The following is an 11,746-nucleotide window of genomic DNA, read 5'->3' as shown; positions in this document are numbered from 1 at the left end:
CATGGGAGATGGTTGTAAAAGTGTCATTTTTGCCAAATGAATTATTTCAATTTGGCAAATGGAACACTTTTATCACCCTGTCCCACAGTTTTACAACCAGTAGAGAACAACGTCATGCAGAGAAAGAAAGAAAAAGATGCATCTTTTTGAGTTTGTTTAATAATGTGATAATGCTCAAGCATAGTCACTGTGCCCCAAAAATTTAGATGAAGACACACATTTAAATATGGTATCAAAATGAAGTCAGCATTGGTGGCAAACAGCCCTCCAAGGGAAAGTCACTCCATAAATGGGGCGCCACAGAAAAGAAGGCCCTCTCTCGTGTTTCTGTAAAATACATTGCTTCCACCAGTGGGACACAGTTCTCGGTGCTTGGGCAGGTGTGTATAAGGAAATGGTCGGGTGTAACCTTAAGTATCAAGGTCCCTAGATATCTCCCTATATGAGCTGGCCTAGGCTCTGAGATCCTCAGAGTAGGCCCTTCTCTCCATCCCACCTCCATCACAAGCACGGTTGGTGGGGACACAAGAGAAGGCTTTTTACGGTGCTGCCCCTAGACTCTGGAACTCCCTGCCCAGGGAGGCCAGGATGGTCCTTTCCTTGTTATCCTTCTGCCAGCAGGCTAAGACCTACTTGTTTAGACAGGCTTTTAAAACAGAAAGTTTTTAAGGCATGTGATGGGTTGCTGTTATATTGTTTTAATGTATTTTAAGCATTTTAATCCTTTTAAACTTGATTTTAGCATTGAATTTTTTTTATTGTAGCAATTTAATTCTATTTTAATATACTATTTCTGTTTGTTTTTAACTGTATTGTGTTTTTTAATGTTGTAAGCCACACTGAGTCCCAGCCTTGGGAGATGGGCTGGATATAATAATAGTAATAATAATAATAATAATAATAATAATAATAATAATAATAATAATAAAGCATTGAATGTCCTCATCAATACCTTGACTCATACCAGAAACATATTAGAAACCAGTGCCGTTCCTTTAAAATCAGTGTCATGTGGTTGTTGTTTTTTATGGTGTTCCTGCTAGTTTCTGCCTGCTTGCTGAATTTTGCAGATCTAACTGAAATTTCCTTGTCATTTTCAATGGCAGCCTCATATAGAGTGTGTTGCGGTAGTCTAAACAGAATGTTAATTGTTGCAATACATACTGTCATTAAGCTATGCCAGTGACACACAAGGAATATTGAAGGCCAGTATGAGGAGGAACTGTGGAGAACACTCTCATGATATCTGGATTTTGGGTAATGGGGAGCTAAGAAAGCAGAGTGATCATGGTAGGAAGAGGATGGAGTTACACATTTGTTGTTGTAGTTGTGTGCCTTCAAGTCATTTCTGTCTCATGGCGACCCTAAGGCAAACCTGTCATGGTTTTCTGGGGCTGAGAGTGTGTAATTTGGTAAAGTGGGTTTCCTTGGCCAAGTGAGCAAACAAACCCTGGTCTCCAGAGTCGTAGTCTAGCACTCAAGCCACTATACCATGCTGGCTCTCAGGAATTTCATATATAATACTGATTTTGAAATTGGGTACACTGCTCAAGGTAGGCCTTGTAGGTAATGATGAAAATGTATGCCATCCTCATATAATATTCTGTTTGAATTGTGCTGGAGTAATAAATTAATATAGAACAGGGTCATTTATTCAGATATTTTGACAGATAGTAAACAGTCCACAGTTAGCAGCTGTCCAGAATATAAATCATACTTCTTTGTAGTAGGAGGGGGCATAAATGCATAATGATTGCATGAACTGATTCCAGACACTGGAGATAACAAATAAATATATGTTGCATTGTGACAAAATTCTGTGTCACCAGGTTTGATTTTCTGATATATTTGTATCTTGAAGTTTTAAGTCCTGGGTATCTATGAAGATCATGCTAAAACATGCCTGATTGTTCAAGTTTTCTTCAAAAAATGTCCCTACTGCCATAAAAGTGCCATGAGAAATTTTGCAGGTTTCTAATACTAGAATCAATAATTCAACTTACTATTAGCATTAGTTATTATAATCTCTGTTGGGAGAACAGAATCATTAGTGATACTGGTAGATATGAAACCATTAAAAAAGGTCAAAAACGTTTGAAGGATATCTTTTAATTGGACAAATGTCTGTTGGAGAGTATATCACAAGCAAGTTCCAGACTAGAGATGTAAAATTTCCAGACATTTACTTTTATTCATTATTATTGTTGTTGTTGTTGTTGTTGTTGTTTTGTAACAAATGGAATGATAATCTAAATTTTGGTTTTGCTAGTTTATGTGGAACAGGCGATAAAATAAAATAAGAAGACATCACCATTAGTAACAAAGAAAATTATTTATATTTCCTCTCCACAGTATCAAATAGACATAAAGCGCCCATTCCCATAAAAAGAATTGAGGGGTGAGGGAAGTGTATGGAAAAGAGGAGGGACTAAGATTCAATTAATAGGCATGAACCCGTTTTACCTGTCATGGGTCAATGCTAGGGAATCCTAGGAATTGTAGCTTGTTGTGGCACTAGAACCCTCTGACACAGAAGGATAAATATCTCACAGAACTACAAATCCCAGAATTCTATAGCACTGAGCCATGGCAGTTAAAGACAGATCTCTTTTGGCGGGCCTACCCATCTGATCTTCTATAACTGATCTTAAAGAATCTTCCACACTTGATTCAATAGTACAGAAACAGATGACGATTAGGCTATTTTAATGACTGTGCATGTATTTTTGTGTTTTTATTGACGTTTTATACCTGTATTGTTCAATTTTATCTGTTGTGATCCCGCCTCAATCTGCAGGGAGAGGTGGGAAACATTTATTATTATTATTATTATTATTATTATTATTATTAATAATAAAGTGGTATCAAACTGCATTATTTCTGTAGTGTGCATACAGTCCTGGTTATCACTTTCAGTCTCTGCTTCTGCTTTGTTATATTGGTCATTATCACAGTTATCATGGACTTCTAAAAACCAAACATTTATCCAGACTGAAACAAACTTCTCTACCCTTTCATATGTCCGTTTATCTTGATTTAGTGTGAGTGTTTCCAAACATAGTCCAGATTCTGTCTCAACCCCTGGCAACCTTGCTGATGAGACATCTCCAAGATCCTCTGTCCTCCACTGTTCTGCTCAACTCCTGCAAATTCATACCCATTATTTCTTTAATAAAGTCCATCCATCTAGCATGCGGCCTCCCTCTTTCTGCTTCCTTCCACCTTTCTAGCATTATTGGGCTTTTCCCAGTGATTCATGTCTTCTTATGATTTGTCCAAAGTACACCAGCCTAAGTTTTGTCATCTTGGCTTCCACAGAGATTTCTGGCTTGGTCTGTTCAACGACCCATTTGTTTGTCTTCTTGGATGTCCGTGGGATCCTCAGCATTCTTCTCCAGCACCACATTTCAAAGGAAATGATTTCTTAACTGTCCAATTCTCACATCCATACATATTAATAGGATACAGTGGCTTGTATAAATCTAACTTTTGTACTGAGCTGTATATAAACACATTTTTCTCTTTGTGTTTTTAGAAATTGTTGACTTGTGTTTTTCAGGGACTGGTTAAATGTATTCAGCCCTCCTATAATTCCTCCAAGCCAGCAAGTGGTAGAACATGGTGAAATCAGAACAAACATGAGCACTCAAGGTAAGAATAGGGTGTGGAAGAGATGTTCTCCATACTCTTGTCATTAGGCCCATCTGGCAGCAGGAAGACACAAGACTGCATGTGATACCATGTGGTTTCTTCCAGCCATGAATTGTAATGCTGATAAAGTGACATACTGAGATTTAGGCTGCATTTAAACTGCAGAATTAATGCAATTTGACCACTTTAATTGCCATGGCTCAATGCTATAGAATTCTGGAGTTTTTAATTTTGTATTCAACCTTCTCTTTCAGAGAGCTGTGGTACAACAACAAACTATTTATCCCAGGATTCCATAGGATTGAGCTATGGCAATTAAAGTGATGTCAAACTGCATTAATTCCAATAACATGGGGCACTTAGTAGTGCTGTTACATTTTTGTTTAATGTTTTCAGGTTGTTTTTTGTTCCTTGTTCCTTTTCAGAGGCCTTTAACTTATTTATTTATTTATTTAAAGTATTTCTCTTAGCCCATATGTGAAGAACACATTGGAGTTTGCAAAAAATCAACAAGTAACTTAACAAATAACAGGGGAAATAGGTCACTAGTAACAGTAATTGATTACTTTCTTAAAATTTAGTGACAGTGATAGCAGTTGCTTTTTTAAAGTAATTTTTCAACCACTGACAGCAACAATCAAAACCAAACCTCTTCTCCTGCTTTCTCTCCTCCCCATTTTCACCAGGCTCACTGCCCTGATTATTACAAAGGGGCCCTACCACTGTCCTCCCTGTACAAAGAACCTGATATGAGGTCCCAGTATATCTTAGTTGTGTACTTTGGCTACTCTACTCTCTAGAATAAAGCCATCTCAGTGATTTATTCTTTAACATAGATGGTGCTTCTCAAATTGGGAATCTTTTCATGGCCGTGTGAATTTGTAATCTCTCATGACAGTAGAATAGCTGTCGAGGCAGGACCTTGCTTTGAGGGATCTCACAATACTTTATGTTAAAGGCCCTAAATATGCCAAAGGGAATGGGGTAGTAATCCTTGAGTTAAAGACACATTAGATATACATTTCTGGTGAAGGCATGGGGAAATTCTTATTGTTGCCTCATAAAATCCTATTTTTTCTTCCACCCACACTGCAGATCTCACAAATATCTTAGCTGAAGAGCTGGACTTTAGAAACCACTTCATATGACATGTACAATTTTATTCTACTAACTTGCCTTCAGAATGATAATACTTTTGATTTGGACAGTCAGCATAAGAATTTTCTATTCTGTTTTTCTCTTTACATTTTCTCTTTTAAAGAATTTTGTTTTCAATTATTTTGCATGGAAAACATAACAAAACACTGAAAAAGAAAAGAGAGCAAGCAGTGTTAAACTGCCCTATAAAACTCATTGCCATTGAATGTAATTGCCAGTTGGGGCTGAAAGTATTTTTAAAGATACGTGTATTTGTATGAAGAGCTCAGCCTTCATGCTCTTATTTGCTTGTATTTACTTATTTTTTCAAAGATTTTCTTTCCAAAAGTCAGGATGGCACATACCTTGGCTTGCCAAAAACACAAAGTAATTGAACTTCATCTTGCAAATCTTTCTTTTAACATCATGCTGTAGATACTTTATAACATCTGGCATTGGGCAAAATTTTGGACCAGACCCCGCAGGCTGTGGACCAACTACTGTATAGTAAATGCTGAACTTGACCAACTGAATAGGAAATAGTACTTTGACCTGGTATCGCATTGCCTTGCTAAGAGTAGCTTTGTAACACAGTACTCCCAAATGCAGGAAAATGGCCAATAGCAACCTCCTAGAGCAGTGTTTCCCAAACTTTGGTTTTCCATATTTTTGAACTTCAGTTCCAGAATTCCTGACTGTTGGCTTGGATAGCTGAGGCCTCTGGGAGTTGAAGTTTCAGACATTTGGAGAACCAACGTTTGGGAAACACTGTTCTAGAGGCTTGGTGAGTGAAATTGGTTTCACTAGAGGCTTGGAGAACACTATTGGTCCTTTTGGAACAAAAAAAATGGACCCTACCATTTTGTGGGGATAGTGCTGTAAAAGTGAAGGGGGCTGTAAAAGTAAAGGGGCTAATTTGGTGATTCCCAAACTTTGGTCCTCCAGATATTTTTAGATATTTTGGATTTCAGCTCCCAGAATTCTTGACAGTTGCCCAAGCTGAATTGGGCTTCTGGGAGTTGAAGTCCAAAACACCTGGGAGGATTAAAGTTTGGGAATTATTGAGCTAATTCATCCTAACAACTATCTACTTCTGTCTCCTTTGAGCATAAGTGCACCTGGGTCCATCCCATACTAAAGTGCTAATTAGAGCCGTTAAAATCACTGAGACTTAATTTATTCATACCATGAGTATCAAATCCCTTTGATCTCAATCAGTCTACTGTAAGCAAACCAGACCTGGATCTTGGCTTGTGAATGAATGTTTTCTATGATGCAGAGGTCAATAGGATCAAGCCACACAACATCATAAATCTAAGAACTTCCACATCAGTGTTTAGTGCGTTATAGCTGCAGTGGAAACTGCAATACAAAAACCAGCTGCCAGTAGAGGGAGGTTGATGCCTCCTAAATCACAGACACTCAAAGACTTGGAGATAACAAAATCAAGTTATCAGCCCAGAAAACCTGTGGTTGTTTAGTGCTGGCACAGAATATCCTTGTCAACTTTTATATGCATCTCTAATGACATCCTAAAACAAGAACAAAAAATCAATTTTGTTGTTCATGCTAATAAAAGATCTCTGTGATATCCTTTATTTGGGACATAACTCACGGCAAATGCAGGAAAGGCCCACTTTTTTCCATTTTAGAAGCCTCTCTGTTTGTGAAATGTCTATTCTCTTTTATATATCTTTTCTTGACTGAGAAATAAGTTTAGGTCTGAACAGATGTGATGGTTTTAAAAATTATTTATGCTGCCTTGGGGGGGAGTCCTACAAAGCCCTTTCTTTTGTTTTGATTATCGTATTTGTACTTTTTTCCTTTCATGCCTAAGAATTACTTTTCCAGATCAGAACAAAATAGTCCATGTACTCAAGGATTTTGTTTCTAACATTGAGCTACCTGGCATCACTGGGCACTTAGAAGCAGAGTATGAAAATGATGTACTTTCTTATTCCTTATAACATCTAGAAGTACACAGTGGAGCTGTTTATTGATTTCAGATGTTATCTTCCATTTCAGAAATGGGCAGAATGCAGTCTGAAAATTGTGTATGGTCACTGCGCCTCACTTCTGTAGCCCCTGAAGCCCTCCACCAAAGCCTCAAAGTTTTTAGGCAAGTTTGCCTGATAACCATACAGAAAATCCCCCAAAACACACAAAAAAGTATGGTGCCTAGATTGAGGGAAGTAATAATAGTACTCTATTCTGCTTTGGTCAGGCCTCACCTGGAAAGGAATACTGTGTCCCGTTTTGGACATCACATTTCAGAAAGGATGTTTAGAAGCTAGCACATGTCCTGAGAAGGGTGACAAAAATGGCAAAAGATCTGGAAAGCATGTCTTATAAGGAGAGACTTAGAGAACTGGGTATGTTTAGCCTGGAGAAGAGAAGGTTAAGTAGTGACATGATAGCCCTGTTTACATATTTTAAAGTATTCAGGTGAATGAATTATTCCCTGTTCTGGATGTGGTTGTCTTCTTGATTTTGTTGCTGTTTCATTTTCTCATCTATTGTCATTGATCTTTTGTAGTCTGATCTTTGCTTATTTGCACCTATTTTTTTCCATTGCAGATTAACATTTACATATTTAATGTTCTTTATTTTTTAAAAAAATCTGCATGGGGGGGGCATAATTGGGAGGAGGCTAGATTATACCCACCACTCTGGCCAACTGATTTTCTGCAAGCATGGTGCTTTATTCATAACAAGCAAGCATGTAGTCCAAAACATACATAAAGCAGCTGCCTGAAATATTAGAATATATCTTAGTCTGTTGAATGAATACAATAGGTTGAATGTTTACAATAGGTGTTTGTCAAGGTAGTCCTTAAAACAGGGGTTCCCAACCTGGGGGTCGTGACCCCTTTGGGGGTCACGCGACCCTTTCTGGGGTCACCAGGTTGGGAATTCCCTCCCACCTCCACTTCTCCCCGCGGGTGCCAGCACTGGAGCAGGCATCACGCAGGGGGAAGGGGAAGGGGCTCCCTCGTTTCCCTTCTCCCTGCGAGTGCCCGTGCTGGCGCAGGCACGCGCAAGGAGAAAGGGAATGGAGGTGGGGGTCCCTCCTCCTCTCCCTGCCTTCCCCCGGGTGCAGGCACCCATGGGGAGGCAGAGAATGGGTGCAGGGGTCCCTCCTCCTCTCCCTGCCTTCCCCCGGGTACAGGCACCCAAAGGGAGGGAGGGAATGCGTGCAGGGGTCCCTCCTCCTCTCCCTGCCTTCCCCCAGGTGCAGGCACCCACAGGGAAGCAGGGAATGGGGGCAGAGGTCCCTCCTCCTCTTTCCCTCTCTTCCCGTGGCTGCCAGACAGCCGTGGGGAGGAAGGGACAGTGGGGGCTGCCTCCTCTTCTCCCTGCAGTTGCCAGGCAACCACAGGGAGGAGGAGACAGGACTACAAGCCCCAGAGGCCTTTGCGGCCAGAAGTCCCACCCCTTCTCCCCTGGTGGCCTCCCTAATTGGTTGGGAGGCTGGGAAGGGGCGGGACTTCCGGCCACAAAGCCTGCTGGGGCCTTTTATGCAGCTGAAAATCCTGCCCCTTCCTGGCCTCCCAATCTATCAGGGGGGCCACAGGCAGGACTTTCATCCCCAATGGGGGTCGCGGCCCAACAAAGGTTGGGAATCACTGCCTTAAAAGCTGTATTCCAATTCAACTCTTTATCCACTGGACTCTCCTACCCTACTTCTTTTATTATACAGGAAAAAAGAAAGAAAGAAGTAATAGGTATCTTCAGGGATTCTGTCTGGGTTGATTTTGGCACCTTGATATTCCAAACAATGTGCTGCTGCCTGGCAGGCTCCTGAATTGCACAAGCTGGGAAGACTCTTGGTACTCAGCAGTCCTCCTTTTTGTTCACTGAACTCTGACCCCTGTAAATAGTTCAGGAAAGACCCTGGGCAGAATATACTGTAGGTTGAATACAGTGATGTGGCCTATGAAAAGCTTGACTGTTCAGTGGGATGGAAATGCTAGTCCCTTGGAGCTTATAAATGTTCAGTGGTGTCATCCAGCAGACTCAGAACAGTTAAACTTTCAGTCTTTTGTGTCAGAAGATCTTTCAAAAGACCAGCACTGCTTTTAATGCTTTTCATCAGTGTTTTGGCATTGTTAATGATTAAAAAATATAGTTTGGGATCAGAGCATGAGGTCCCTTCTTGAACTGAAAAGACACATTAAGAACACTTGGTGCAAGACTGTGTTCAGTCAGTATCCTCCATGTCAGCCCTTCTAAAACTATCTAATGTGGTTTCAATGTGCCAGAGACTGGTATCGTGTTTTTGCCTTTTTCTTTCTTTCTGGAAACTCTCCAGGGACCAGCAGTAGATGACTTCTTTACCACCGCTGGTCCGTGGACCACCACTTTGAGTAGCACTGCTCCATGTACCTGTATGATCCCAGCTGTAAATACATCCTGAACACTGTGAAACCACTACTGTTGACATAACAGGCCATTCATTACTTTGAGCCAGCAGAGCATACAATGCAGTTACTTTATACTGTCATTCTGAGAAAGAGGTAAACACTTACAATGAAATGTGGAATACAGCCGCATTCAACTGCGAATTATTATTTGCTCTCACATTATTATCTATCATCTACCTTACCTTTTTTTTTAGCAGTTCTAGAAAGACCTTTTATGAAATAGGCTCATAGCTCACAGGTTCATAGCATTCTGCCACAACTTTAAAATGGTCTCCGTAAATGCTGGAAACTACTAGCCAGAGTTCTATGTTTCTTAGTGACTTTGTCTCAGTTCACTGTCTATGTTGGTCTGTGCCATAAAATGTAATAGAGTACTGGACCTCTATCACATATAGCAATAAACAGCAGGTTTGTAGTATTGTTTTTTAAATAGTAATAATAATAGTAGTAGCAGCAGCCACATCAAACTGTGGGGTTTGTTTGTTTTGGATAGATCATGTTATGTAGAGTGTTACAAGCACAGGCTTGGAGCAGGCAAGGGCCTCTGACAGAATGAAATATAATGGTTCATTATGCAAACGAATAACTGAGTAACCAATGAATAACGCTTCTTTTCCCTGTTAACACTTGGATCCATTTGCCACATTGGTGACCGCTGTATTTCATTCTGACTACATATATGTGACACAGCATGTCAATAAATGTGGTAACTCTCATACACACATGCATGACATAAATAGAAATATGAGCCTTGGATCCAGGATGCTTTTCATATGCAATGCACTGGGAGTTTGAGTGGGAGGGCATTTTTCCATTTCTAGCACTGCTACTGCCATTGGACTTATTGCTTCCAGAGCAAAAGAATGGAGGCCTGCTGTGAATGTAATGTCATCCACCTTGCAATACAAGGTATTGGTAATCTCAGTGGTAAACCAAACATGAGTGGGTCATGGACTAAGCACAGGGGATTCCTCCATCATTTCATGGTAAAGCATCCGCTTGCATAGTTCACAAGCTGCCATCAGATCAGAAACAGCTCAGATGAGTATAAGGGCTATCAGGAATAGCCAATGTATCATCATTATCATTATAAATATGAATAATATTGCCAAATAACAGAGCCAAAGCAACTTCAGGTATGGAGCTGGTCTGCCCAACAACTTAGAGTGCTTTAGATCCATCCACAGGCATGATTTTGCCTTGGTTAAAGACCTATAATATGCAGGGGAGGTAGTTATTATTAGGTGATAAAAAGTAAATAATTCTTTAGCATATGAAGAAATTAATTTTTAATTCCATTTTTTGAATTTTTCTTGTGTAATTACCTGTTTTTGACTGCTCCTCCCAAGAAGTAGTTGGTTGTTTTGTGAAGTCGAAGGCTTTCATGGCCGGCATCCGTAGTTTTTTTAGGGTTTTTCGGGTTATGAGGCCATGTTCTAAAAGATTTTCTTCCTGACGTTTTGCCAGCATCTGTGGCTGGCATCTTCAGAGAATGCCTGCCTAGAAAAAGTGGGTCTATATATACTATATATACTGGGCATGCAGGAGTGATTTGCATGTGTATTGTTCTGTGCTGATGGTAGGCCTCAGGTTGGGAGGCTAATGCTAAAGAGGATTAATGTTGCTAATTAGTGATCATTATCTGCTGGGAAAGCCTCTGACTCTGAATGGTTTCCCATTTGCAATTGCTGAGTCCTTATTTTACTATTCCTCAGGACTGGTAGCCAAATTTTGTTCACTTCTTTTTGGTTGAAATTGTCCAGGTGTTTGTGGATTTCAATGTCTTCCCTGTGCATCTTGACATGGTAGTGGTTGGCATGGTCCAGAATTTCAGTGTTTTCAAACAATATTTTATGCCCAGGATGGTTTGTGGCATGTTCTGCTACTGCTAAGTTGGTTGTTTTGTTTTGATAGAAAAATTCAACTCATTCTTCTGTTGCTTTCCAAATAAAATTTAGAAGTGTAGCTGAGATTCCAATTTATTGGATATTGGAATTATACATTATTCCAGTATTAAATCAATACTGATAGGCCTTTTGTGCTTAGAATTTCTTATTACATGACTGTTGTTGTACAGTTTTATATCAGGAGTCAGGAAATGTATCCTGCAGGGCATATGCAGCCCCCAAAAGCATTCTCCCCCAAAGTCCCATACATCCCAGAATATATACGATATATTGCTGCTCAAATAGCCAATAATATACCAAGTCTCTAGGGTATGCCGTGCACCTGTGGCTCTCCTCCTACTTCTTTTTTTTTATTTAATATTTTATTATTAAAAAAAAAGAGGAACCAAAACTTACTCACATACATAGCTAACACACAACAACCTATCACATATTCCATTTACAATTATTTACAACAAAATACGGATACTACACAAATTCATACAAATTCCCATTAATCTTAAATTGTTTATAATTCTCTCATGCATACCCCTCAAACACTTCCACTTCCTAATTCTTCATAAACCCTTTCTCATATCTTACCTCATTCCTTAACCTTCTCTTTCCTATCTTCTCTACCATCTCCAT

At 39.8% G+C, this 11,746-nt stretch overlaps 1 protein-coding gene across 1 annotated transcript in view; it reads left to right on the top strand.

Annotated features, from left to right (window-relative positions):
• LOC121924350 (protein CFAP20DC-like) overlaps positions 1-11,746 on the top strand; it is a 68,102-nt gene that overhangs the window by 48,254 nt on the left and 8,102 nt on the right. Inside the window, exon 2 of the mRNA XM_042455747.1 lies at positions 3,560-3,651. Coding sequence (XP_042311681.1) covers positions 3,560-3,651 — 92 coding nt within the window. The remainder of the gene's footprint in view (positions 1-3,559; positions 3,652-11,746) is intronic.

Source organism: Sceloporus undulatus, chromosome 2 (genome assembly GCF_019175285.1).
Source record: "Sceloporus undulatus isolate JIND9_A2432 ecotype Alabama chromosome 2, SceUnd_v1.1, whole genome shotgun sequence".
Taxonomy (NCBI): domain Eukaryota; kingdom Metazoa; phylum Chordata; class Lepidosauria; order Squamata; family Phrynosomatidae; genus Sceloporus; species Sceloporus undulatus.
The sequence above is the reverse complement of the archived record's forward strand: the minus strand, read 5'-3'. Positions and strand labels throughout refer to the sequence as shown.